Source organism: Rhinopithecus roxellana, chromosome 2 (assembly GCF_007565055.1).
Source record: "Rhinopithecus roxellana isolate Shanxi Qingling chromosome 2, ASM756505v1, whole genome shotgun sequence".
Lineage (NCBI taxonomy): Eukaryota > Metazoa > Chordata > Mammalia > Primates > Cercopithecidae > Rhinopithecus > Rhinopithecus roxellana.
Genome location: NC_044550.1, coordinates 50,417,169 through 50,445,085, shown reverse-complemented (window position 1 = coordinate 50,445,085; position 27,917 = coordinate 50,417,169). Strand labels below are relative to the sequence as shown.

The 27,917-nt window shown below is 35.9% G+C and overlaps 1 protein-coding gene across 2 annotated transcripts in view; it reads right to left on the bottom strand.

Moving 5' to 3' along the window:
* WDFY3 (WD repeat and FYVE domain containing 3) overlaps positions 1-27,917 on the bottom strand; it is a 312,187-nt gene that overhangs the window by 162,950 nt on the left and 121,320 nt on the right. For both annotated transcript variants that reach the window (XM_030915939.1, XM_030915944.1), the window contains 4 exons: positions 24,266-24,476; positions 13,687-13,810; positions 5,183-5,292; positions 1,025-1,186 (listed from right to left, as the gene is read on the bottom strand). In XM_030915939.1, coding sequence (XP_030771799.1) covers positions 1,025-1,186; positions 5,183-5,292; positions 13,687-13,810; positions 24,266-24,445 — 576 coding nt within the window. In that variant the 5' untranslated portion in view covers positions 24,446-24,476. The remainder of the gene's footprint in view (positions 1-1,024; positions 1,187-5,182; positions 5,293-13,686; positions 13,811-24,265; positions 24,477-27,917) is intronic.

Sequence of the window (27,917 nt, the reverse complement as noted above, 5' to 3'; positions counted from 1 at the left end):
GTAGATATCATTTTCATTTTACAGGTGCGAAATCTGCATCTTAGATGACTTAGCTTTAGAGAACTAGATCTAAACATGTTGCTGTTTTTAACTGTTGATTGGGTTAAAAACATGTAAAATTTACCATCTTAACTGTTTTAAGTGTGTGGTACTGGTACAGTAGTATTAACTATATGTACACTGTTGTGCAACAGAACTTCTTCATCTTGCAAAACTGAAACTCTATTCCTATCGAAAAATAATTCCCTTTTCTTCTTTCCCTTAGTACCTAGCCACCAGTATTTTACTTTCTGTTCTACCTGTATGACTACTTTAGATACATCATATGAGTGGAATCATGCAGTATTTGTCTTTTTGCATCAAATGTTGTTTTTTTAACACTATATTAGACCAATGGACAGATAATATTCTCTATGTTTGTAGGTTGCTTGTTTTGACAATTTTCTCCCAAGAAAGGATATCATACATGATGACTATATTCCTGGGCTAGCTAATAAAGATCTATCACATGTTTGTTAACGCACAATGCTATTAAAAGAACAGTGCCAATACTGGGAAAGAAGAGCTTTACAGGTAGGGCAGAGGAGGAAGCAGCCACCACCAAAGTACACTGTCTTTACAAGTGAAATATTTATAGGCTAGGAACTTCCTGTATACAAACAGCAACTAGGCAGAATTTCCAGACATTATAAGAAATATTATCCAAATCTTTATATCATTTTCAAGAGTTTTCCTTGCTTAGTTCATTTTCGAGACATGCCGATAAATCAAATGTAATCTCAATGGCTGGATCTGTTCAGAGAAATAAACTTGCTAATGCCTCACTCAAATATTCCTGAAAAGAATGTTTCAATATTATTTCTGCAGATTCAAAAAATGTGACAATTATATGAGATAAAGTCATAATATCATAAATAAAATGAAATATGAGTTAATAAATGGAATATGTAGAACATCTATTTAGGAAGTACACCCACTTCCCTTTAAATAGGGTGGACATCCAGGCTAATAGCACCTTTCATACCTGTACAAAAACTTTCTGGAGTAGTCCTCGACGTTCTGCTAGAGGTAGCTCATTCTGTGCACCTCCAACTGCCTCAGGCACATGTGGAAGGTCAAAAAACAGATATAAACATTTAACCAGGGTGGAAGGCACTGACATTGTTGTCATGCAGTCCACAGTTTTCTGGAAAACAAACCAATAAATAAGTGAATAGATAGACAGACACAACTATAACTGGTACAGCCAAATAATTCATAAATGTTAACCCGAAAATTACATATCAAGGTAACTTTTTAAATGCATATAAGAATTTAAAAATGACTCCAAGTGAAGAAATATACAACTTTGCATTTGAACAATTTTGCTTTAATCAAATAGTGAGATTGAGTTTGTTACATAGTAAATTAGCAATTAAAGGTAATATTTATTTATTAAAAAGCAGCATGTTTCAGGAAGCATAAGCTTTACAATTCAGAAAAACAGACACTTAATAACTATGAACTTCAGCAAACTACTTAAGTCTCCTGAGATTCACTTTCCTTTCTTATAAAAATAGACAGAATGAGGCATCCTTCTCAGGGTTAACATGAGAGTTATGTAAGATAATAAACACAAAGATACATTAAGCACTAAATTGTATATTCATTGTTGCTCTTCTATTATTTTTATCTTTATTCTTATTGTAGATTTTTGAGGCTGGAAAGACACTTGAGTGATAAAGCCATCACTGACACCAATACATCTCCGTATTAGTTTCAAAGATATCCAGAGGAGAAACTCCTCTAGACCTTCTTATAGAACATATTTCAACATTGTTAAGTATGATATATTTATCAAAATTTTCCACGGTGCAGTTTGGAACAAAAAGTTTAACCACACTAGAGATCAACAGACTGGCATAATCTGTTGATTAGTTTATTTACTTTCTCATAAAACATTTATTGAGTGTGCAGGGAATGTCAGGCTGTGTGCTGGGAGCTGGGCACGCAAAGATGAAGCATCTCTGTCCTTCAGAAGACCACAGTTGACTGGAATTATTAGAGTCCTAAATAATTATGATTTAATCTCTTAAGATTTCAGTCTAACAATGGTAGTACATACAGGCTAATATAAAAGGGATTAACCAATACTGCCAGGAAAGGCATTAAAAAGTATAAGGAATTAAAAAAAAAAAGGGAAAGATCACCTGGAAGATACATAGGAGGTGGTTAGGCCATATGGTACAGTATTTTTGAAGAACCACAGATTCCAAAAATGCTGACTCCTAAAGAGCCACAATAATAATGGCTAACCTTGAATTACTGTTTACTATGTAAGAGGCATAAGGCTAATAAGCACTTTACATACATCATCTTACCTACTACTTAAGTCAACCCCATGAGACACTTCATTTGTAAAATGATGCTTATTTCACAACTGAAGCAACTGAGGTTCATCACTTACATACCCTGCTTTAGGTCAGACAGCTGGCTAAGTGGCCTACAAAGTGTGTATGCTCAATGACCTATGAAAATAGTCTCACGTTTTATTTTGTTGGCAGTGATGACCCAGTGAAGTGTTACAAACAAAAAGTAAAAGAACTAGATTTTAGAAAATTAACTGGTGGTAATACAGATCATAAATTAAATATAGAGAGCCAGAAGAAAAGGGTAATTAGGAAACTAACTCCCCAAACCACAGAAGAGATGGGGCCAGAACTAATGCAGTAGCAGGGTGATGAAGAAGAGAGAGCTTCAAGACTATCCCTGGAAGATGTGGCTCCTTTCTACATACCCAATCTGCCATTTCTTGTCTCAAATACTCTAAACTTTTTGTTCTATTCACCTACGATTTACTATTTCTTAACACTTATGTTACCATACATTTAATGTTCAGTTTAAACATCTGCTATGTCTCAAAGTTTACTGAACTCATCTTTCCTTCTACCTTCACCTTCAAAATGTTTAACTCTCACATTTCTATTTTCAATAGCACTATATATGCCCCATTATTAAATATGATGGTATTATCTTTTCCTGCTTCATCTCTGTCATCTACGCATTGAGTCAGGACCATGTTTTGGTCATCTCTGTATATCGCTGCTACCAGGAGCAAATGTATGACATTTTATTTTCATCTTATTGTAGATAGATTTAAAGTATAACTTGGCATCTAAACTTGTAATTTTTAAGTGATTAAGTTTTCATAGAAAATACGAATAAATGTAGAACATTGTATTAAAAGTTAATATTACTTATATTAAATATCAATAGTAAATATTTAAATTATATAAAGTTTTAATAGCAAATAAAGATGTGCTATTCTAAACCAAATTTTGGTATAGTAACACACAGACATTTATAGCTACCATCAACAGCAAACAGAATTGAGATTTTGTTATTCATCCAGTAGAGTCAGATACATGAAAACAATGGTCTACTCCGGGACCATTTGAAGATTACTTAGAATAACCAACGTGCTCCATTTGCCTGAGACTGTGTAGTATCCTGAGATGCAGACCTTTCTATCCTAAAACCTGGAAAATCTCAGCAACACCAGGACAGGTTGGTTACACTAATTCCCTGAGATTTAAAAAAAAAAAAAAAAAAAAAGAAGGCCAGGCACGGTGGCTCACGCATGTAATCCCAGCCCTTTGGGAGGCCAAGACAGGTGGATCACCTGAGGTCAGAAGTTCGAGACCAGCCTGGCCAACACGGTGAAATCCCATCTCTACTAAAAATACAAAAATTAGCTGGGTGTGGTGGCACCCGCCTGTATTCTCAGCTACTCAGGAGGCTGAGGCAAGAGAATCGCTTGAATCTGGGAGGCGGAGGCTGCAGTGAGCCGAGGTCACGCCATTGCACTCTACTCCAGCCTGGGTGACAGAGCAAGACTCCGCCTCAAAAAAAAGAAAGAAAAAAAAAGAAAAAGAAAAAACACAGCAAACAAATAAAAAGAAAATAGATCATTCCAAGGAGAAAATTCTAAGAGATAATTACTTTGGGTTACTGACAGGTTTCAGGATATGGTTACTAAGACGTATGCACTGTATCTGCTGTGGCCACTTGGTACAATGATGTTACAGTTACCTAGGTCCATTATTAAATGATGGGAGGTGTTTGAAAGTCCACTCTAACTTAGACAACAGACATTTCCAAGATTGGTACTGACTTTAGGAGGTAATTATACTCCGGATTTTAGAAGGCTGAATAAACCTCTTTCATTCCCAAAACATCAAAGGCCAAAAAATCAGGTATCCAAATAGCTCATTAATGAGCACATGCAACATATTTCATGACAGATACTTACAGCTGATTTAGAGGAAATAAAAGTAATTTCCAGAATAAATCAAATGAGAAGAAAATATATATTATCCTAAAAACATCAATGTTTCCTTATTTCCCATACAAATTTAAAACTATTTTCGATGTAATTTGTTCTTTATTAGCTGAGCGACTTTACATAAACAGTGATTTTTTTTTTAATTTTCCTGAGCCAGAGCTTCCCTAACACGGGTGACAAAAGTGTTGGGCTGGGCCTGATAGACCCAGAGTTCCTGAGCTACTTGCCACCAGTCAGAAATAGTCCATCTGTTTGCCCAGAATGCTCTACAAATGGTATCATTACAAAAATTTTTTTTAGAGACAGGGTCTCATTCTGTCACCCAGGCTGGAGTACAGTGCTGTGATTATGGCTCATTGCAGCCTCAACCTCCAGGGCTCAAGCAATCCTCTTGCCTCAGCCTCTGAACAGCTGGGACTTCAGGTACAGGTCATCATGCTCAGTTAATTTTTTTTTTGTTTTTTAAGAGATGGGGGTCACTCTATGTTGCCCAGACTGGTCTCAAACTTCTGGGCTCAAGCAATCTTCCCACCTTGGCCTCTCAAAGTGCTGCAATTACAGGTGTGAGCCACTGAGCCCAGCCACAAATGGTTATGTTCCTATGTGTGTTACAACATATCGAGATGGAAATCACTGCTCTAAGCCATGCGTTTCCTTATGAGTAAAATGCATAGAACATCAAACTCCTGGCAGAGATGTTATGAGAAGCATGAAATAATGTTTTAAGAGAGTTAGAAGAATACAAATGATTATCATAGTATCTCATCTGGATATAATGATATATTTAATAACAAAATCACAAGAGAGGCTATAAAATAAAGATGCTGAGTTATCAAACATGAAAACTAAGAACTTTACCTGACCAGAGGAAGCTAACAAATTAATTGTCGTCAGAAGCATCCAGCCTCTACTGGCTTCTTCACTCTGATTGATCTCCAGGAACTGAACTATGGCGCGACTTGCAGCCTCTATAAAACCAAAGGGAAAGTCATTAAGTGGGGGGAAAGTCACATATAAAGAGGTTCTTCTTTAAAACCTACCAAGAAAATGAAAATTTACTAAGCATATAATTATATCAGCACTATTACATATGGAAAAACTTAAAAAATAGCAATGTTTTAATGATATTCATAAACCATTATATCATTAATACAGAAATGTAAAAGCCAACCTATGTATTTCTGGGAAAGTTATGACAGGAGCTGATCAGAAAGTCACAGAAGAGGTGAAATTTGGGCTAAATCTGCCTGGAAAACAAGTACATGTTTGTCCAGGAAGTGGGAGTGATTAAAGATGCAGAGAGAATAAGAACACAGCAATAAAGCAAGAGTGGCTAGAGGAATGAGCCTGATACATATGGATCAAGACAAAGAACTGTGATAACACTTTCTTAACATTATAGAAGAACACTGTTGAGAAGTGGAGTCTAATATCAACAGTAGTGATTTTTAAAAATAGAGGGGCCTAATTATGAAGGAGGGTAAGCTATTGGCTGTATTTGTTTTTTTGGGCAAGAGGGAGCAAATATAGTTTCTTGAGAAAAGGAGATGATGAAAGGATTATACTAAGACTATTAATCTAGTAGTAATGTGTATGACAGACTGGAAGGCTAAGGAGAATGGTGAGAGGGAAATAAAATTAAGAGGCTTCCTAAGTAATACACACAGGAATAACTTGAGCAGCTGACAGGAGGAAGAGAGAAACAGTGAAATACATACGACAGCCAATCATAGAACTGCAGACTTGGAAGAATCTTCAAAAGTAAATTTAGTTGATTATTTTCCTTATTAGAGAGAAGAGTAAATGGAGATGTCTCTAAATACGTACCTAATTTCATTAGCATTGTTTGCCAATTTTTATAGTAATATATGATAGGACTTAAAACTGTCAGAAAAGAAGTCCAATTTGGCAGGGTGCAGTGGCTCACACCTGTAATCCCAGCACTCTGGGAGGCCAAGGCAGGTGGATCACCTGAGGTCAGGAGTTCGAGACCAGCCTGGCCAACATGGAGAAACCCCATCTCTACTAAAAGTAGAAAAATTAGGCAGATGTGGTGTCATGAGCCTGTAATCCCAGCTACTTGGGAGGCTGAGGCAGGAGAATCGCTTGTACCCAGGAGGCGGAGGCTGCAGTGAGCCAAGATCATGCCACTGCACTCCAACTTGGGCAACATAGTGAGACTCTGTCTCAAAAAAAAAAAAAAAAAAAAAAATAGAACAGAAGGTAAGTTCAATTTGTTCAATGGGAACTAACTGGGTAAAAACTGATGTATACTTGGCTGGGTGCAGTGGCTCACGCCACTGAGGTCAGGAGATCGAGGACATCTTGGCTACTAACATAGTGAAACTCCGTCTCTACTAAAAATACAAAAAAATGAGCCAGGTGTGGTGGTGGGAGCCTGTAGTCCCAGCTACTTGGGAGACTGAGGCAGGAGAATTGCTTGAACCTGGAGGCGGAGGGTGCAGTGAGCCGAGATCACGTTGCTGCACTCCAGCCTGGGTGACAGTGCGAGATTCTATCTCAACAACAAAACAAAACAAAAAGCTAATGTATACTTAACACACTTCATAAAGAAGTAGAAAGTAGAAAAGATTTAGGTTATCTTAGATGTATTTTTTCTTTAATTTAACATAAAATAAAAGTGTTTTATTAGATAACTGAATACAAGACACACGATTCTGGGCTGGGCAAAGTTTAATCTTTGTAAACTTTCATTTGAGGGTACATTGTAGCAGTAAAATTTTTAAAATAGCTTCTTTTTATTACGTCTTAACTATATATCAAGCATTGTGTTAAGTATTTGTGGGTTTAACTCATTTAATCTTTATAAGAACCCTGTGGGTTATTTTCTACTAATATATCCCTTATAATAGTGTAAGTTGAGAAATGCAGAAGATAAATAATTTGCCTTAAATCACATAGCTAGTCAGTGAGAGATCTGGATAGGGCTGAGGTTGAATGATACGGGGAGATTCCAAACTCCATCGACAAAACAAACTATCTTTACATAACAAATACATTTTACTATTTTGTAAAGAATAGTATAACTGCATCACTGCAAAAAAAAGAACTATTTTATTTTCACCTGCCAATTTCAGTATGTGTCATTCAGAATGTTTCAAAGGCATCTCCCACTTTTTATTCTATTATTTTTTATTTTTTTGAGACAAGGTCTCACTCTATTGTCCAGGCTGGAGTGCACGATCACGGCTTACTGCAGCCTCAACCTCCTCAACTCAAGCAATCCTCCCACATCAGTCCCCCATGTAGCTGGGACTAACAGTATGCACCACCATGCGTGGCCAATTAAAAAAAATTTTCTTTGTTGAGACAGAGTATCGCTATACTGCCCAGGCTGGTCTCAAACTCCTGAATTCAAGTGATCCTCCTGTCTTGGCCTCCCAAAGTACTGGGATTACCTGTACCTGGGTGTGAGCTGCTGTGCCCGGCCTCACTTTTTATTTTAAATGAGGTAAGTAGCTCATTTTAAAAGTATATAGCATTTAGTGCTATCTTAAAAAATTATGTATACTAGTAAGACATTTTAAATAAAACCTCCATAAATCAAATGGTTTCTTAAAACTTTGAGGAAAAAATGCCCACTACTAGTCAGAAACATACTGGATCTTTTAATTTCAATATTTAACAAATACAAATATAAATGATGATTTAAGTTTTTAAGAGTTAATGAAAGAATATATTAATAGTAACCCATCTTTAGAGTTGTCAATCATTTGATTCAAGCTTTATCTTTCACACTGCATTTCAACACATATAGTTAGAATGAAAAACACAGAAGTGAAGTTAGTAAAGCTCAGGATTAGATTAAATAAGTAAAGAATGCAGACAATCTTAAATGCAATTTCTCAACCTACACTGAGAGAGAAAAAAACAAATTTAATTAGCATTCAAAACAATCAGAATGCAAAACATGTTAATAATAAGTGAAATACAAGGTTTCCTTTGCAAAGTCCATTTAAAGCATATGCCATTTTCAAATTTTTGCTTCATGATGATGGTGAGTTACATTAATGATATTATTATACTTATTTCATTAATGAAGACACAAAGCCCTAAACACCCTTACCCCCTCCAAAAAAAAATTCCACAAGTTAGTCAGAAAAACAATATTAGAATTTACAGCTTCCATGCTTTTCATTTAACAATACATAACCACATCTTGGGAATGAAATTACCTGAAGGTGTTGTGGCTTTGAAATCCTTGGGGGACAGCAGGGCACACTGTTTTTCTGTTTAAAAAAAAAGGCTGGGTTGTCTAAGTGGGGATTCACTAAATTCCACTAACCCCACCACAAGAGTACTGGGGTCAACATCATCCAGCCTCTCCACTGCTGGATTGCTGCCCACTGGGGATTGCACTACTAGGTTTAACAGTGGCACCTAGCATGTAGCAAAAACATTAATAATAAACAGAAGATACTACTTTATGCAGGTAGGAATTTTCTGCTTTGCTGATATAAATTGACCATGTGCTCTTAAACTTAAGCAGAATTAGAACTGGCTGAACTAACTAGAAGAGATGGGGAAAAATCTTAAGGTACACCCTCTATACAATCTGGCTACAACATTATATTTCTGTCAAATTAACTGAGTCACTACTTACTTCCAGCAAAAGCCACAAGGAGGCAAAGGACCAAGAAAGAATTAAGGGAGACAAGGAGACTGTGACTTGACCTAAATGTATAACAAATCATCCATGTATCCATTTTGCAACTTGATATGCCCTAAAAGGTTTCCATTTACATTAACTTCAGATAGATGTAAACAACAGAACTGCACATAAGCTTGTTTCCTACTGAGATATCTACAGCCTATATCTCAAGTAATCTGATAAAAAAGTCTGTATCTGTGAGTGCTGATTAGGTAACACCCAAAATAACAAGTCTTCCATAGCAAATTCAGAGGGGTACGGGAAGAAAAATCTTGTTCTGGTGAACAATGAACATAACCAGCCTTCAAAGGAATAACAGAAGGTTCACTTCACCTGTTTTTTTGTAGAAAAAGTATGTGAATGTAAATTAAGACAAAATTCTTTTCAATGATAACTGCCTATAAAATAAAAGGTTGTATGAGGTATCTAAAGTAGTTGAACTTATAGAAGGAGAAAGCAGAATGGTGGTTGGTGGCTAGGGGCTGAGGGGAGGGGGAAACGAGGAGCTGCTGTCCGATGGGTATAGTTTCAATCATGTAAGATTAAAAAAAAGTTCTAGAGATCTGCTGTACAGTATGGTACGTATAGTTAACAGTCTGTACTGTACACTTAAAAATTGGTGAAGAGGGTAGACCCCATATTAAGTGTTATTTTAACCACAATAAAAATAAGTAAATAAGAAAATAAAGATGAAATATGTAAGAGTTGGATGATTTAGGATATACTTAGGTCCTGAAAAATCTAGAACTTTTTACTAGAAAATCAATAGGTCAAAAAGTCTCCATGAATGTATTTTTGATAACAACACTGACCAAAATAATCTTCCAATGTTCTAAACGAAAAATGAAAGAAAAAAAAACAAAGATTCCCATAGCCAGGGTAAGGCTGACTGAGGAGACACTCCAGAATTATGTTCTTCTCTCCTAAAAATCAGGCTGGCTCTTCTAACTCTACTCTGATTCTCAAAGCATTAAAAAAAAAAAAAAAAAAAAAAAGGGGGGGCGGGGGGGGGCAGAGAAATCCTATGTCCAAAATCAGTAAAAGTTTATTGAACACCTAATTATGTGACAAGCATTATTCTAGGTGCTAGTAATACAGGGGTGAACACAACAGACAATAAAATTAAATGAGTAAATAAAGAAAATACTTTCAGATGATAACAAAGCTATGAAGGTTAACATATAATGTGACTGAATAGATACTAATGGGTGTGGGGACAGAGGATAGAAGACCTATTTGAGACAGGGTACTCAGGAAAGATTTTTCATGAGAAGTAACACACACTAAATTGAATATCATAGGATTCAAAGGTTAATGAATTTCAAAAGTTTAAAACTAAAAATTATGTGAAATTACACAATATGAAAATAATGTATCTTAAAAAATTCCCAGGTAATAAGTTGCCACCAATGAGGAAAAGTGGATGAAGAGCACATGATCCTAGGTACTATTTTTGTAACTTCCTAAGAGTCTATGATTATTTTAAACTTAAAAGTTAAAAAAAAAAAATACTTGTGTAATTTTTACTGTAATTAACAATGAGATATCTTCTACTCTATTTAAGACATCTTTCATTACATCTAAAAAATTGCCCTATGGATGTAAAATCATAAAGGGAGTTTGGAAAAGGAATCTCCAAGGTAGCAAAATGTCTTTCTACAAACATGCAGATTAAATATTTAAAAAGATAGTAACAGAGGCAAGTATAAATAAGTTTTAGGAATTTTTTCCTAATCTAGTATGTCATTCAAGAAAGAATGGGGAATACCTCATTTCATCAGCATGGGTATTTCCTTACAGGACTATGAAAATGGATGAATACATCCATTAAAATGCTCATAAAAGGATTTTTAAAAGGTATAAACTTTTAAGAACAAGAACAGGATAAGTGAAAGCAATGAAATTTTGGATATTAAAATAGCAGCGAGATTCATGGTTACTGATTAGCAAATCCTAGAATCTTGAAGTAATTCAGGAAAAGTGGAAAAGCAACCAAACTATCAAAGAACCCCTGAGAGGCTCAGGAACTGGTGGCACAAGGCACCTTTGGAAGCAGAAGGAAATAAGAACTACACAGAGAAGCACTGTTGGAAAATATGTTCAAGAGCAGTTAGACTGCTATGTAGTCCCCACTACTATGTGGGCACTAGACCGGAGGTTGGTTTGTTCACTGAAAAGAATAAGAGAGGGAGTGTGGATTGGGGGGCACCAGGCACCATCTGGACATACAAAGGTAAAATAAAAGCTTATATACTAAACCTTGAGGGTCCCCAAACCTTTCCCCTACTTTGCTTCCAAAATGCTGAGTCAGGCATATATCTTCCAGGCAGAGACTGGACAATTCTCTGAGTACCTGCTTAGTTTAGGAAAAAGATCACCAAAAAAAATTGCCTAGCAAGATCACCTTATGTTACAGCCCACAGCTGCAAGATTCACACACAATTAAAAAGCTTTTTAATGCTCCATTCTTATGTAAGAGTAGATGGTCATGGGTGAGACATGTAAGGACATTCTTTAACATAAAAGACAAAGATAAAAACAAATTGATAAAAAAAAACAACTTTTTTATTAAACCTGAAAGAAACAGATGATTTAGGGAGACAAAAATCTGAAAGAAAAAAATAAGAAACCTCAGAAAGATGAGAAGAAAATACACCCCAAAAATAACAGAAACCAGTAAGAAAGAACACTTAGAAATGAAAAATATTTTTTAAAATGAGAAAAATATAATGTCACAAATGAAAAAAAAAAACCTCTACAGAAGAGATAGATGATAAAATTGAGGAGTTCTCTCAGCAAGTAATCAAAAAACAAAGAGAAAATGAGAGGAAAGATAAGAAAATGAGAGGAACATTCTAAGAGGGTCATCTGACTAGAAGGAGAAAACAGAGGGGAGGATATTATTAAACAATTCATGAAACTTTGCCCAAATTAAAGGATATGAATAACCAGACTGAAAGAGTCCAATGAGTACCCAGCACATGTATAAAAATAGGTCTACCACAAGGCATGTTATTATGAAATTTTAGAAAAGCAGGGACAAAGAGAGGATCCTAAAAGCTTCTAGAAAAAAAAAAAATATAGGTCACAGAGGAAAAAAAAATCAAGAATATACGTAGCTTTTGATTTCTCAGTAACAATGTAAGAACCTAAATTATAAAAGAAAATTTTTAAAATTCTGAGACAAAATGATTTCCCACATAGAACCTGATACTTAAAGAGGACTGATAATAATGCAGCTGCAAGATTTTCCAAAATGACCCTGAGTGCTCATCCTGGGCTGCCTGGAAGGGCAGAGCTAAGACACTCACCACTGACCATCTCAACCCATGGTCAACTTTCCCAGGCAACTGGTAGCTTCTAATCTCTGCTAAGAGGACCTCCTGGATTACATAGCTAGCATTCTCAAACAACTCCTATAAATATTTAACAAGTATTCAATGGCCTAAGTCATAGACAGTTTAAATGTCTCTTCACTAACAAGATTACTCTTGAGTTTCTCCTTTAGGAATGGAGAACAATGGGGGACAGAGAGGAGGAGAGGGAAGTATCTCTCCATTTAAACGTAAACCACAGCTGCGTATTCAGCACATCTCCCCAGCACATGTATCTGTGAGATCATGAAAGTGGTAGACATGTGTCTTCTTTTCTCTTATTGACCCTTGGTTTTGTATTAAATAAGTTTCCTTTTCTATAATAATCATGCTATATGATGTAATGGAATTTGTTCTAAGTCCTGGCAGCTGAAAGGCTGTCAGGTGAAAGAAGAGAAAAGAACCCATTTTTTACAGCAATAGTCAAAAAATGTTTAACTCATGGTATGTCTAAAACAACAAGCAGAACAAAACCCTGATAACTCCCCTGTATCCTTTTTTATGAAGCTGCTGGAAAAGATGCACTACCAAAATCAGGGATTCAGGAAACAGAATCCATCCAAAAGAAATGAAAAGGCATCCCAGGACAACGTGAATAGTGATGTTAAAATGGCAGCTGTGTAGCTGGCCTAGAGAGCAACTACTACAGATGACAGAGAACCCTAAGTAGCTTATGGTCTACGGGGAAGATCAAGACACATGCACAATGACCACCCAGGAGGTTGAGAAGAAAAACAGTAGTTCAGAAGAGAAAAAATGTTTCTTTGCCTAAAGAAATCAAAAAGCATTTCATCAAGGAAGCATGACTTAATCATGCTGACATTTAGACATACTGAAATGAGGAAAAGATTCTCCTTCCTCAGTGAAGCATTCTAAGTAAATGATTAAAATAAGAGAATAAACATGTTTGAAGACTACAGACAGCAGGATTTGATTGAAATACAGAAAACAAGCAATAGAAGCAGTATATGCTTTAAAAAAAAAAAAAAAAGACCAGATGATAGCTTGGCCTTAAATTTCATGCTGAGGAATTTGTATTTTGTTCAAAGGGAAACAGAGAGTATTTTAAAGGGTTAGGGTGGAAGTGGTAGTGGTCCAGGCAGAATAGCCTTAAGTAGAACTACTCGAGAGTTGAAGATGCTGAAACCAGGAAAAGAATGTGACTCTAAGAAAGGGAAAGGGAATGGGTAAATGAACTTAATTAATACTCAATGTGCTGAGAACAAGGTCTGTTTTCCATTTAATTTTAATGGGACTTTTACAGAACTGTCTGTTCATTCAAACAAATCAGTTTTTGCTGGCTACTGTAAAAATACCTGTGGATTTGTTTGATGCTCTCCTTCGAATTTCTGTCACCATTAGTCGTGAGACTTGTGTTGTGAACTGCAGAAGATCAGAAAATTTTTCTGTCATTGTATTTGGCGGAGCATTTCCAAAAACCTGTAGATAAGAAAAGACATAGTTAACGAAGCACTGACACATTTTTCTTTTATTTGGTGAATTCTGAAGTGTGGTATGACTTGAAAATCAAGTCCAGAAAAGTCTACCTACACAGTTACTTTGAATCTTAATATGTTGGAAACACAACTTTCAACAAATCACCTATCTAGTCATATTTCCTTTTACATATAAGTTTGCTGAAGAAATGATTAAATAAATGAAATCCATTTATTTTAGACATTATTGATAAAATTGAATCAATCTCACTAAAAACGTTAGAAATTGTAACATGCTTCTTTTTTTTTTTTTTTGAGACGGAGTCTCACTCTGTTGACTAGGCTGGAGTGCAGTGGCACGATTTTGGCTCACTGCAACCTCCGCCTCCTGGGTTCAAGCAGTTCTCCTGCCTCAGCCTCCCAAGTAGCTGGGACTACAGGCGCATGCCACCACGTCCGGCTAATTTTTGTATTTTTAGTAGAGACGGGTTTCACCATGTTGGCCAGGCTAGTCTTGAATTCCTGACCTCTGGTGATCCGCCTGCCTCAGCCTCTCAAAGTACTGGGACTACAGGCATGAGCCACCGCGTCCGGCCAACATTTTTCTGATGAAACCTAATTTGAGAATTTAGAGAAAAGTTATAAAGGATCTTTGATGGAGTACAGGCACATTGGATGGTGAAAAGCAGCTCTACTGCTAAATCCCAGGCTGACTTCGGAATTCACTACACTCATTTCATATCTCAGAATTTCTACATTCTAATCACAATAATTTACAAAACAAGACTGTCACAAAAAAACTAGAAAAAATAAAATAAATAGGAGGGTCATGAAATAAACCTGTTTTTACACAAATTTTAATATAAATGAGCTTTAGAATAAATAAGTCTTATTTTTAATTTTATTTATCTTTTTTTTTTTTTGAGAACTGGGTCTTGCTATACTGCCCAGACAGGTCTTAAATTCCTGGGCTCAAGCTATCCTCATGCCTCTGCCTCCCCAAGTCCTGGGATTACAGGCGTGAGCCACTATATTCCGTTCACAATAAATAATTTTTAAAAATAAATGGGTATGGGTTCAGCAAAGAGAATCTGAGAAAATGAAACCTGGACAGACCATCATAAGAAAAGAAATAGTATTTTAATGGGTATATAACTAGATGTATCCTGAGGTATTATTTTAAAGAATATTCTTTATAGCTGAAAGGAAATTCTCTATATTCTAAGTCTATTATAGTATCTCTCCCTTTTAACACTCATTACACAGTATTTTATATAATTATTACCTATTGAAATGTCACTACAGAAGGAGAAAACATAATTTACTCATCTTCATATTCTCCCAAGCCAGCACTCTGCCTTTTATAGTAATGCTCCCTAAATATGGTTGTTTATTTATATGTTGACTGCCCTCACAACCAAATTCTAGAGAATATTCAAGGAGCACTGAAGGAGAACATGAGAACATAAACTAAAATTAAGAAGGAAAACAAAACAAACAAGCAAATAAAAGACCCAGCTAGGGAGATGGACTGGAAAAGAAAACTAAATAAAAATCTAAGACCAGAAAGACCTCTATATTTTCCATGTATTGGTTACAAATTTTGGCTCAAAGATACAGAAGAGAAAACCTGATCAATCACATCATTTGCAATGTCCTTAGCATGAAAAAAAAATATATATTTAAGGAAGTACTTGTATTCCTCATATTACACTAGTTCCCCTTATCTGTGAGAAGTAAGTTCTAAGACCCCAGTGGATGCCTGAAACCATGGATAGTACCAAACCCCGTAAACACTATATTTTTTTTTATCACAATACATACCTGTGATAAAGTTTAAGTAATAAATTAGGCACAGTAAGAGCCTGGCAACAATAATTAATAACAAAGTAAAAAAAATTGTAACAATATACTATTTGCAATTGCACAAATACAAGATTCCTTCTTATTACAGATCTCAGAAACCTCAGCACACAGTTTTTGGTCTTTCCTTACTAAGTCAAGAACTTACACCTTTTCATTTAAAGGAAGGACTTCTCTCTGGCATACCCAAGTTACCATCCCCATAACTTTTGCACTTTGGAGCCATTATTAAGAAAAATAGAGCTTCTTGAAAACAAGCAGCTTGATACCAGAATAGTAGGTCTCATAACTGAGGCTGCCACTAAGTGACTATTGGGCAGGTGGCCCATACATCATGGATACACTGGACAAAGGAATAATTCACATCCCGGGAGGGATGGAGCTGAATGGTGTCAGATTTCAAACTTGTGAATTGTTTGTTTCTGTAATTTTCCACTTCATATTTTTAGACCACAGATGACCGAAACCATGAAAAGCAAAGCCCTGAGTAAGGAGGGATTACTGCATAATATAAACGATTCCTTCCAAATACCCAATAAAAGGATATAACAAACAATGTAATATCCTTCTAATAGAAAATGTGTTTCTTACACACGTTTCTTATAACCTCCCTCAAATTGAGTTGAAAACACTAAAACAATAAATCAATTCTACAAGGGTATCCTTTTATCCAAACACCTAGTCTGTTCAATAATTTGACAAATGAGTAATTTGTAAAAATCTCAAAAAATAAACTGTACTTTTCAATACTTCCTCAAAAGACACATTTTTTTCTGCTGAGATTTTGATAAATGTTGTGTGCTTAGAATTAACCTGTGTTACTTGTTAAATAATCTATGTTACCTGTTAAATAACCCTCCCCCGCCTTTTTTTTTTTTTTTTTTTTTTTGAGATAGGGTCTTACTCTGTCACTCAGGCTGGAGTGCAGTGGTGCAATCATGGTTTACTGTTAGCTCAATCTCCTGAGCTCAGGTGATCCTACCACCTCAGCCTTCTGAGTAGCTATGATTACAGGTGCCCGCCACCACACCCAGATGATTTTTCTATTTTTTATAGAGATAGGAATTTTGCCATGTTGTACAGGCTGGTCTTGAACTCCTGGGCTCAAGTGATCTGCCCACAATGGCCTCCCAGAGTGCTGGGAATACAGGCATGAGTCGCTGCGCCCAGCCAGAAACCTCTATTCTTTAACAAACTGGAGACTGATAAAAATTGAGAAGCCTAATAATGACACATGTTTGAATAGCCATTTCACCTGTGCTCAGAGATGAGTACATAGCCTTTTGTTATTGTTGTTGTTGAGACAGAGTTTTTGCTCTTGTTGCCCAGGCTGGAGTGGTGCAATGGCACGATCTCGGCTCACTGCAATCTCTGCCTCCTGGGTTCAAGTGATTCTCCTGCCTCAGCCTCCTGAGTAGCTGGGATTACAGGCACCCACCACCACTCCCAGCTAATTTTTTTTGTATTTTTAGTAGAGATGGGGTTTCACCATGTTGGCCAGACTGGTCTCAACCTCCTGGCCTCAGGTGATCCGCTCTTCTCGGCCTCCCAAAGCGCTGGGATTACAGATGTGAGCCAACGCTCTAGCTGAGTACATAGCTTTTTAATGGAGGTATTTATAATATTCCTATTACTCAGGGTGTATCAATGTATATTTTGCTCCTACGAATTAATATGAGGTATTTTATTGCTAAGAGTTATTAGGATCACTAAACAGAAGCAACAGTTCATTTCTTGAACAGTTGTAAGATATGATTATTCAACCAATCTTCATGCTGGGTAAATAATATGCTGTTGAAAATGCCAGTAACTTTTTACACAAATCCTGATGTTTACTGCTTTATTTCCTCTAATAAATTTTCTCACAAGATAAATGAAACTGGCTTGAATTTACCAACCCAAAATCAGTACTACAGAAAAAGACTATGTCATATTTGCTAATCTGAAATGAACAAGCATTGCTTCTTAAATAAGGTTTATTCGGTTTATTCACTCACAAATATTTATTGGCTTCCTAGTATATATGCCAGGCAATGTTAGAAGAGTACTGAATACAAAGGTAAATAAAACAATATGATTCCTGTGCTCATGAAACACAGGACATTTTAGCACAGAAGACCAATGGTAAATAAGTTGATTTTAAACTTAAAATTATTTAAAAATAGTGTCATGAAGAAAGTAAAACAGGGTGGCTGAAAGAGAATGCCTGGGGTGGGAAGAAGGTTGTCAGGAAAGTTCTCTCTGAAGAAGTGACACTGCTGCCAAAGGATGACACTGACTAATGAGGAAAAGTTACAATCCAAAGAGACAAGGAAAGAGGGTTGCAGTCAGTGAGATCAGAGCTGTGCAAAGACCTCAAAGTGAGACTGATTTTGGGGTACAGAGTAATGAAAAGGAGGTATATAAAGCTGGGGCATTCTGTCTAAGAGGAAAAATGGTACAAGATAAGATTGGAGGGATAGAGGAACTAAAGCATGAATCTGACATTGCAGATAATATTGAATGGATAAGGTAGCAAAGAAAACTGTAGTTTTTGTGATTGACTTCAAAAATTAAATCTAAAAGTATTAGGTATGTTTTCACTACTTTCAGTAAGTAGTGGTATTTCTTGAAACTATATAATGCTTCCATCATTTACATAAATGTTTGCCAAAGAGGATGCAGCATGAAGCTGGGTGTCAGAAGGTGTGCTCACTCTCAGGGAGTACTGACTACTTGTCAAATTTTTCTGGTTCTAGGTCAGATACGGTGGTTCACGCCTTAATCCCAGAACTTTGGCGGGCTGAGGTAGGTAGATCACCTGAGGTCAGGAGTTGAGACCAGCCTGGCCAAAATGGTGAAACCCCATGTCAACTAAAAATATAAAAATTAGCTGAGTGTGGTGGCACATGCCTACAGTACCAGCCACTTGGGAGGCTGAGGCATGAGAACTGCTTGAACCTGGGAGGCAGAGGTTGCAGTGAGCAAAGATGGTACCACTGCACTCCAGCCTGGGCAACAACAGAGCCAGACCTGGCCTCAAACAAACAATGACAAAAAATTTCTGGTTCTGCAGAGGAAGAAAGTTGGGCAAGAGAACAGGTAACACATTCAAATCAAAAGGGCTGATTCTAGAATAGATATGTGAAATTCATAACAGATTGAAAAAAAAAAAAAGTACTGAAGAACAAAAATGCCTTCTTGCAAATTCACTAGAAATAACAATAATTACCATATAATATCCATTTAAAATCTGCCTAGCACTATTCAAGAATTTGGTGTCATTTAAGTCTCATAAAATCCTACAGAATAGCTTCTACTAGTAGCCTCATTTTACAGTTAAGAAATTAAGAGTTAGAGAAGTTAACTTAAAACAGGAGGTAATCCAGACAGAATTTAAAACTACATCTATCTGATTTCAAGCCAGGCTCTTAATCACTCAGTACTATATTTTTCTCAAACTGTGCATGAACCCTAGCACTGTAACTTTGCATAGTGTTCATCTTTACAGAAAAATAGCAAGGTTTGACTTATTTTTAAAAGAATCATTTTTAATATCCACCTAAATAGATTTCAGAAGATTTCCTGGCACCTCTTCAATCAGACATTTTTGGCACTCAGGGAAAACAAATTAATGATGTTCTCTAATGGCATTCAAAAAGACTCAATATATACTTGTTACTGAATGGTGCTATTCAATAAAAATATATTAAATATGACCAATAAAAGAGAGGTTGGAATGTTTATAAAATTTTTAAAAATGGAGGCTTTTGTTTCCTAAATATGTGTTACATCTAAAATTAAGTCAGACTATTGGCCATCATTAGTCCTAAAATAATTTGCTATAAATAACAATGTTAAAAAATTAACAATGAAGATGTAATTGCTTTATTTCATATGGTAAATCAGTTAAGATTTCTTATCAATTAATATAAATGATTAAGGAAAGATTTATCTTATGCTCTTTTTGTTTCTAAGAAGGACCATCAGATGACAGTCTGAGAAGAACAGAATGCCTAACTCAGTCCCGTCCTCTCCTTTTGGGCTCCGCCTGCCTCATAAGAATATGCATTCTCATCTGCTCTGGCTGTGGCCTGCGACTGTCCAGTTTTGCCAGTGACTGGGTAAGTAAACATGACTATTTCAGGGCTGAATTCAGCAAGTCCTTTATTGCACAGACCCAAGCCACACTCTCCAGTATCAACTGTATTGGTATTACATAATAAGTAATAAAGCTGCAACAAAATAATTCATCTGTCTACCTTCTGATCTCTCTCTTATTTAGTTCTAAGTTTGGGTGACCTCTCTCTTAAGCCAACAAATTTAAAAGTAATGATAATTTGTAAGGGATTTAAAAAGGACACTGTATTACATTTACATGCTTCTCAAATATAAATTGGAATTACGTTAAAAAATAAGGAGAGTTTCTTACAGAAGATCTAATTGGTAAACATTACATTTTAAAAATATAAACAAAATATAATAAATACTACAGTAATTAACAGTGGCAGTTATGAATTTTTAGACAACTAAAATGTTACTCATTTTGACAAGTTTAAACCAAATGTTTTCTTTGTCAGCTTTTGTTCTGGGACTAAAGGTTAATTATTTTTAAGAGTGCTGAATAAATATTACTCAGCTATTTTCAGACTTCACTATAATCTTTCAGTTTGAGCAAATCAGTAAGAGGGAAGATAACAGCAGCCTCCTTGTAGGACTGTAATGAAGAAAACAGGAGGCATTTCAAGAACCCAGCATGAGACCTGGCCCAGAAAAACGACTCAATACATGTCATTTCCCAACCCATGTCTCTCAAAGGCAAAAATGATGCACTGAAATAACACTATTAAGCATACTTTAAAAACTAGTCTGTAGCTAGTTGTCCATGTCTAACTAGTCTGTAGCTAGGTGTCCATGTCTATTTCAGCTTGTTCACCATTTAGCTCTAATCAAGCAAAGTCTCACAATCAACACCACAATCCCTTTTTAGAAATCATGGTAAGAACTGGTTGGCTCTAGCGACATACTGAGCTACTCACTCACCATAGGTATTTCTCACTAGTGGAGAATGTTCAAGCACAAATGGCCAAATGTTAAATAGATATGGCTACATATTTCCAAATTTAATGGAAATGGTGTCTAAGAACAATTTTAGTTTATTAATTATAAATTATAAAACAATTTTAGTATATTAATTATATCCAATGAATAAGAATTTTTTTAAATAATACATTTTTCAAATTAATCACAACAGTACAGATATAACTTTCTATCTTTTCATTAGTTAAGAGTTTACTGAACCTTTGTGATATTCAAATCACCCATTATATTAGAGGGTTAAAGCATTGACTACACATATGTTTCTAATCAACCAATTAAAAACTTTTGAGAGAATTTGTTAATAGTTAATGAGACTTACAATAACATAGGACGTAAGACAACTAAGTCAAACATTATAAATAGATAGAGAATAATTAAAGCATCTCATATCTGCTTATTAAAAAAACAAATATTCCTAAGATTCTTCTAGTCTAGTAGACTGTGGAAGCCTAACTGATGAAATACATGGGATACATACATATGTAGGATATTACTTAATAATTCATGTTAATATCCAAGAGCAATTCCCTTAACTGCTCTAAACATTCTCATTACCTTGTAAACATTCCTAAGTCTGAGAAAAGGAAATTACCTCAAACTACTCAGTAACCAATAGCACATCATGACATTAAAGTAAAACAAAAATAAGATTTAAAAACAAAACAAACTTCCGGGTAATAAAAATTAACTTCCCGGTAATAAAAATTAGTAACTTCCCTGAATAGGGCTTAAAACAATGGCTTGCCATAGTTCTCCCTCCCATTTTTAAAAGAGCTATTTTAAACCTTTCCCCACCTCTTCTCACGTTCCTACTCTACCATGTCCTCCCTCTATCATTCTTGGCAGATAATCTATCCTATTATTTCGTAAGTAAGGAAATGTACATTCTAAATGCATTAATGTTTCTATCCTCTTCCTGCTGTATCCAACACAAGCTCATGGGTGATATGTGAACTAACCTTCCTTGCACTCTTGCCCTTCTGCCTTACCAGCATATAAAAACCTCAATCTCAATAAATCAGGTATTGCTTTCTCTACTTTTTCACACAGGCCAGTACAGATAAGGTCTAGTATAAATTTATCATCTCCAGCCTTCACTGAGCTGACAATACTAATCAATTCTTTTACTGCCCCCTTTCAACTCTCTTTCTCACTCATTCCCTTTCACTAGTATTCCCAACAACAAAAATAATAATAGATTCATGTAATAAAAACAATAATAGATACAATAATAACAATAATAATAGGTACACATTTCTTGGGATAAACACTTATTAAGTGCTGTAAGTATGTTATCTGAATTTAACTCTCACGACAACCCAATAAGGTTGACATTATTATTTTACGGCCCAGAAACTGAAGGTGACTGTTCCTCCCCAGTGCAGTAGACAACTAGAAGTCTAGTTCCTTAAGAGGAAGAAGAGAGGTATCACTGCAAATCAAAGACAAGAACACTGATATGTAAACACTGGAGATTAAGTGTCAGTCTATCTACTGAACATGAGACATACTAAAACAATAAATAAAATAGTAATAATAAAACAAGAAAGAATTCAAGGAAATTAAAACTGGGATAGTAATAGCACAACACTACTCTAAAAGAGCTAACGTTTGATTGACAGAGGTCCAGAAAAGGGGGAATATATATGATATAGGGGAGAATATTCTCAAAGAAATCTTTCAGAATATTTACCCAGACTGAACAATACAAGTTTTCAGATTAAGAAGGCTTAAGCTGAAGCCACAATAAAATTTCAAAGTAACGAGAAAAGGAAGAGCCTAGAAAATTTCAAACAGAAAGATAGATGAACAGAGAAAATGATATAGGCAAGAAGTGAGACTAGATGGGATAGAGCCAGTCAGAGATTGGGGCACAGGGTGAGGGGGTGGGTGTGGAGAAAGGCATAGCCAAGGGCATGGAGATAGATCTGGAAAAAGGGAGATCCAGCGGAGAAGAAAAAGAGAAAGGGGAGAGTCAGAGACAGGGAGAGAAATAGGGACAGAGAGGAGACAAAGAGAAAAATGGGAGGACAGAGAAAGATAGTGATGGAGAAGAGAGAGATGAAAGGCATAGAGACAGACAGACAGAGATAGGAAGAAAGAAATGGAAACAGGGGAAGGCAGGGAGACACAGGATGAAAAGGACAGAGACAGGGCAAGGCAGAAAAAATGTGGGAGGGAGAGAGAAAGAGAAGGAGGAAAAAGAGCGAGAGAAGGGAAACCAAGAAACAGAGACATGGAGAGAAAGAAATTGAGACAGTTATGAAGTCTGAGGAAAACAAGTTCTATAATAATAGAAAAATAAAGGTAGTATAATATAAGGTTCATCTTTGAATAAATTTAAATTTACACCACTATCAGTAGAGAGCAGACACTGATTACTGCTTACACAAGCAGCATAACTATAGGGAAATGATGAGGAGGGCAGCGTGTATGAATGACTGTATGTATGTATGTTACTGTTTGGAGGGAAAGGAAGCAAAAAAGCTAATTCTCATATTCCTCAGTAGGAAGTCAATTAAAACTACACAACCAACAGCAGTAAAAATACGTTATTTAAAAGCCCATCATGGCAACAGCAATTAGTGGTGAAGAGCAGGAGAGCACCTATAAGCCTGTGAAACTATCTGCCTCTTTTAAATGATGTATTTGCGAACTTTTGATACACATAAAAAAAATTATTATTATTATTATTTTTGAGACAGAGTTTCACTCTTGTCACCCAGGCTGGAGTGCAATGGTGTGGTCTCAGCTCACTGCAACCTTTTGCCTCCCGAGTTCAAGAGATTCTACTGCCTCAGTCCCCCGAATAGCTGGGATTACAGGCACTTGCCACCACGCCTGGCTCATTTTTGTATTTTTAGTAGAGATGGGGTCTCACCATGTTGGCCAGGCTTGTCTCAACCTCCTGACCTCAGGTGATCTACTTGCCTTGGCCTCCCAAAGTGCTAGGATTATAGGTGTGAGCCACTGTGCCTGGCCTAAAAAAAGTTATTTTAAAAACACCCAACAAGTTTGCTACATGTAATTTACAAAATACATTAAAACATTAACTCTATTTGGTTTATCTATAGCCTACAACCATCCTCTTATAGTATCTCTTAAACAACAGCAAATTGTAATGACTTTTTAAAGTGTACAAAGGGCTTGGGCAGTGGTACCATTTAGTGTAATAAAATCATCACTTTAAAAGATAACAGAAATAACACAATTGATAATTTACAATCTATTCCTCTTCCAAAACTCAACCATAAAAGGGACATTTTAAACAATGGTTCACAGCTTGCACTTTACCTGTTAAAAATCAAAAAGTCTCACTGAATGTAGTTTATTCTGACCAGTTTCACATGAAGTCACATTGCTTTACAGCAAACTGGAAAGATGAAACTAGAACAACAAACTTCTTAAAAACTAACTCATCCTATCATTTTTTTCTACCTATGGCTTACCAGTAACCTTCAGATTCTTGTAGTACCTCCTAGTCCTGGAAGGTGTGTGTCTGGCAACCTGCACTTACCCTATTAAACACTGGCAGCATCATATACAGTTTCTCTTCTTGTTCCTTCTGAGTCATGTGCCGGGGAGGATGGCACAACTCCGTGAAGAGCCGGCGGAGGTGCATCAGCCCTAAGGCGTTGTCTTGTGGGCTGCACTCCTCCTGCCTCGGCCGCCCCATGATCCTCTTCACCATGTTCATCTTGGCTGGTTGGTGAGACACACTTCTAATTCTGTTGGAAAATGTCAATACATGAACAGTCAAACATCATCATCTTGACTAGGTCAGGCATGCATGTAAGAGCTTATAAGAAATTTGCAAAATAGAAAATTCTGTCTAAAATATATCTTTCTACTTCTTTAAACAGAAAAGATAGAGAAGCAAAATTTGATGAATCCCCCTGAAGGACAAATTATTAATCATAGCACTGGAAGTTCCTACTCACTTTGCCACAATTTGTATAAAATGTAAAACATTAATCAGACAAGTAGCAAATGTTTCCAATTAGTTTAGTCATATCAAGTTCAAAAATAAAGGCGCCGGGCATAGTGGTGCACACCTGCAATCCCAGCACTTTTGGAGGCCGAGGCAGGCGAATGGCTCGAGCTTTTGGAGGCCGAGGCAGGCGAATGGCTCGAGCTCAGAAGCTCGAGCCCAGCCTGGGCAATATGACAAAACCCCATCTCTACTAAAAATACAAAAATTAGTCAGGTGGATGGTAGTGTGTGCCTATAGTCCCACCTACTCAGGAGGCTGAGGTGGGAAGATAACTTGAGCCTGAGGGGCTGAGGTTGCAGTGAGCCAAGATCACCCACTGCATTCCAGCCTGGGTGACAGAGGCTCTGTCTTTAAATAAATAAATAAATAAATAAATAAATAAATAAATAAAATAAAATAAAAACATAAAGGGATCACAAAACTTACTATTAATAGACTTCTTAATGGTTAATGTAAAAATAATGAAAAAACAAACTTTATCCTAATCTCAAAACATCGAAGACAATCAAAAACCCCAAAACCTCACAACATTTTCTATTTTTAGTTATTTAATTTATAATTACTTTTTTGCTAGAAAATTCAAGTATACCTTGAGTACCTGAAGGACAGTATATATTATAGATTAAAATGTGCACATTAAACACAATAATATCCTAACTTATAAATCATAAAAGGACAGTGAAAATGATCATGTGACTGAAGACTACTTTCTATAGTTTGGTAAGTCATGTTAAATCATTTAGTGGATAATGATGCACGTTTTTCAAAGAAGTAAAATAGAATAGAAAAAAATAGAAGATAAGAAAAGAATAACTTGTTTCATGATGTTTATTTCAGATAAGGGTGTATGAATGTGTACTGAATCATAATGCAAAATGTATCCCTTGCTGGAGCTGCAGTTAAAAAAATACACAAACTAACCACTGAGTTAAAGTATATACAGAATCAATAACAATAAGCTTTCAGAAAGCATCATTACCCCTTTTTAACCACTACTAACAATGCCAGTAATTGGCTAAGTCTAGATACAAAAATAGGATATCTTATAAAAGGAACCAGGAAGGGTGGGAGGACATTCTGGATATGCAGAATTTGGATGAAGGGACATTTGTTTTTTAATCCATAGAAAAGCAGTCATCACCTGATTAATTTTTAATTTTGCTACAGAACCACATAAGCCAGTATGCCATTTCTTAAGAAACGAAGGACTACAGCAAGGTTAGAGTTTTATTTACTAAACATCTGCCTACTGATTTTTAAAACTATAAGAACAAGAATTTCAAACACACTTGCCCTTGAGAATTTTGAGTGAATTCCGTATTTGACTACAGGCATATGCTGAGGCACTGTAGCTAACAGGGGAACAGGATGTGATTCATCACAGGTGAAGAGGAGACAGACAAATTGTGCCTACAACTCTGCCAATGGCTTGTTTGCACTGAATGACTACTGTGCAAAGAGCACTCAGCACATTCTCAAGTGCCCAACTGCTGGAAACCGTGCTAACACATAGGCAAAGGGCTGGGATGAGCAGTTAATCTGCAAAATAACAAAAGTTAGTACAGTACAAAGATGTCCAATGTATCTTATTCTTGAAAAATACGTCTTCTAAATATAAATATTTCAAAAAATATGTTCAAATAACCTACTATGTGCTGGTATTTAAAGTCCTGGAAACCCCCAGAGCAAAACTTAAATTTGAAGTGAACTATGAAAATTTTATAAATTAGCTGACATTTTAGATTATGTATAGTTCTGTTCCTTTTCCTTACCCTGAGTTGATAATTTAGAGATTATGGATAGGACTTAGGGGATTCATGATACTCCAACACTTCAAAAATTTTTTTTCCAACAGATTCTCAGCTTTCAAAGGGGTCTAAATCATCTTTTAAAAGGTCAAGAATCATTCTCTGTTTTTAGAATGAGTTTCAACTTACAGAACATCTCATTTGCTCTTGATTCCAACTCACAAAAATGGACTGAAGAGAAAATTCTCCATTTTTTTCTCCTACGTTTTATTGAGGTACAAATTGAGAAATAAAAATTGCATACACTTAAGATATACAACGTTCTGATATACATACACACTGTGAAATAATCAGCACAGTCAAGTTAATATATCCATCTCCTGAAATAGTCATCATTCAAAAAATAAAATATGTGGTGAAAACACGTAATATCTACCCTCTTAGCAAATATCAAGTATACAATACACTAACAACTATCAATAATGTCACATTACTGCACATTAGATCTCCAGAACTTTCTATCCCTTGACCAGTATCTCCCCATTTCCCACTCTTTCCAGCCCCTGGCACCCACCACTCTACTCTCTACTTCTGTGAGTTTGACTATTTTATACTCTACATGTAACTGATATCATACAGTATTTGTCTTTGCATGACTAGTTTATTTCACATTTAGTATAATGTTCTCAAGGTTCATCTGTGTTGTTGTAAACAACAGCACTTCCTTTTATAAGGACGAATAATATTCCATTGTGTATGCTGCACATGCACACATACGTATCTCATTTTCTTTATCATTCATCTGTCAAGGGACATTCACATTGTTTCCATATCTTGACTTTTGTGAATAGTGCTGCAACAAACATGGGAGTGCAGGCATCTCTTCAAGATACTGATTTCATTTTCTTTGGAAATATACCCAGAAGTGAGATTGCTGTATCATAAAGATAATTCTATTTTTAATTTCTTGAGGGACCTCTAAACTGTTTTCCAAAGTGGCTATACCAATTGATATTCCCACCAACAGTGTACAAGAGTATCTCTTTTTCCACATTCTGGCCAACACTTTTCCACATTCTGGTCAACATTCTCGCCATTCTAACAGGTGTAAGGGGATATCTTATTGTGGTTTTGGTCTGCATTTCCCTGGTGATTATTAATGCTGAGCATCTTTTCACACACGTATTAGATATTTAGGTGCTTTCTTACTTTTTAATCAGGTTATTTGAGTTTTGCTATGAGTTGCATGAGTCTCTTATGTACTTAAATCATTACCTACACCAATATCATGAGGCTCTCCCCGTTTTTACCTAGTACTTTTTGGTTTCAGGTATTATATTAAAGTCTTTCATCTATTTTGAGTTAGTTGTTGTATATGGTGTAAAATAAGGTCTAATTTTATTCTTCTCCATGAGGATATCCAGTTT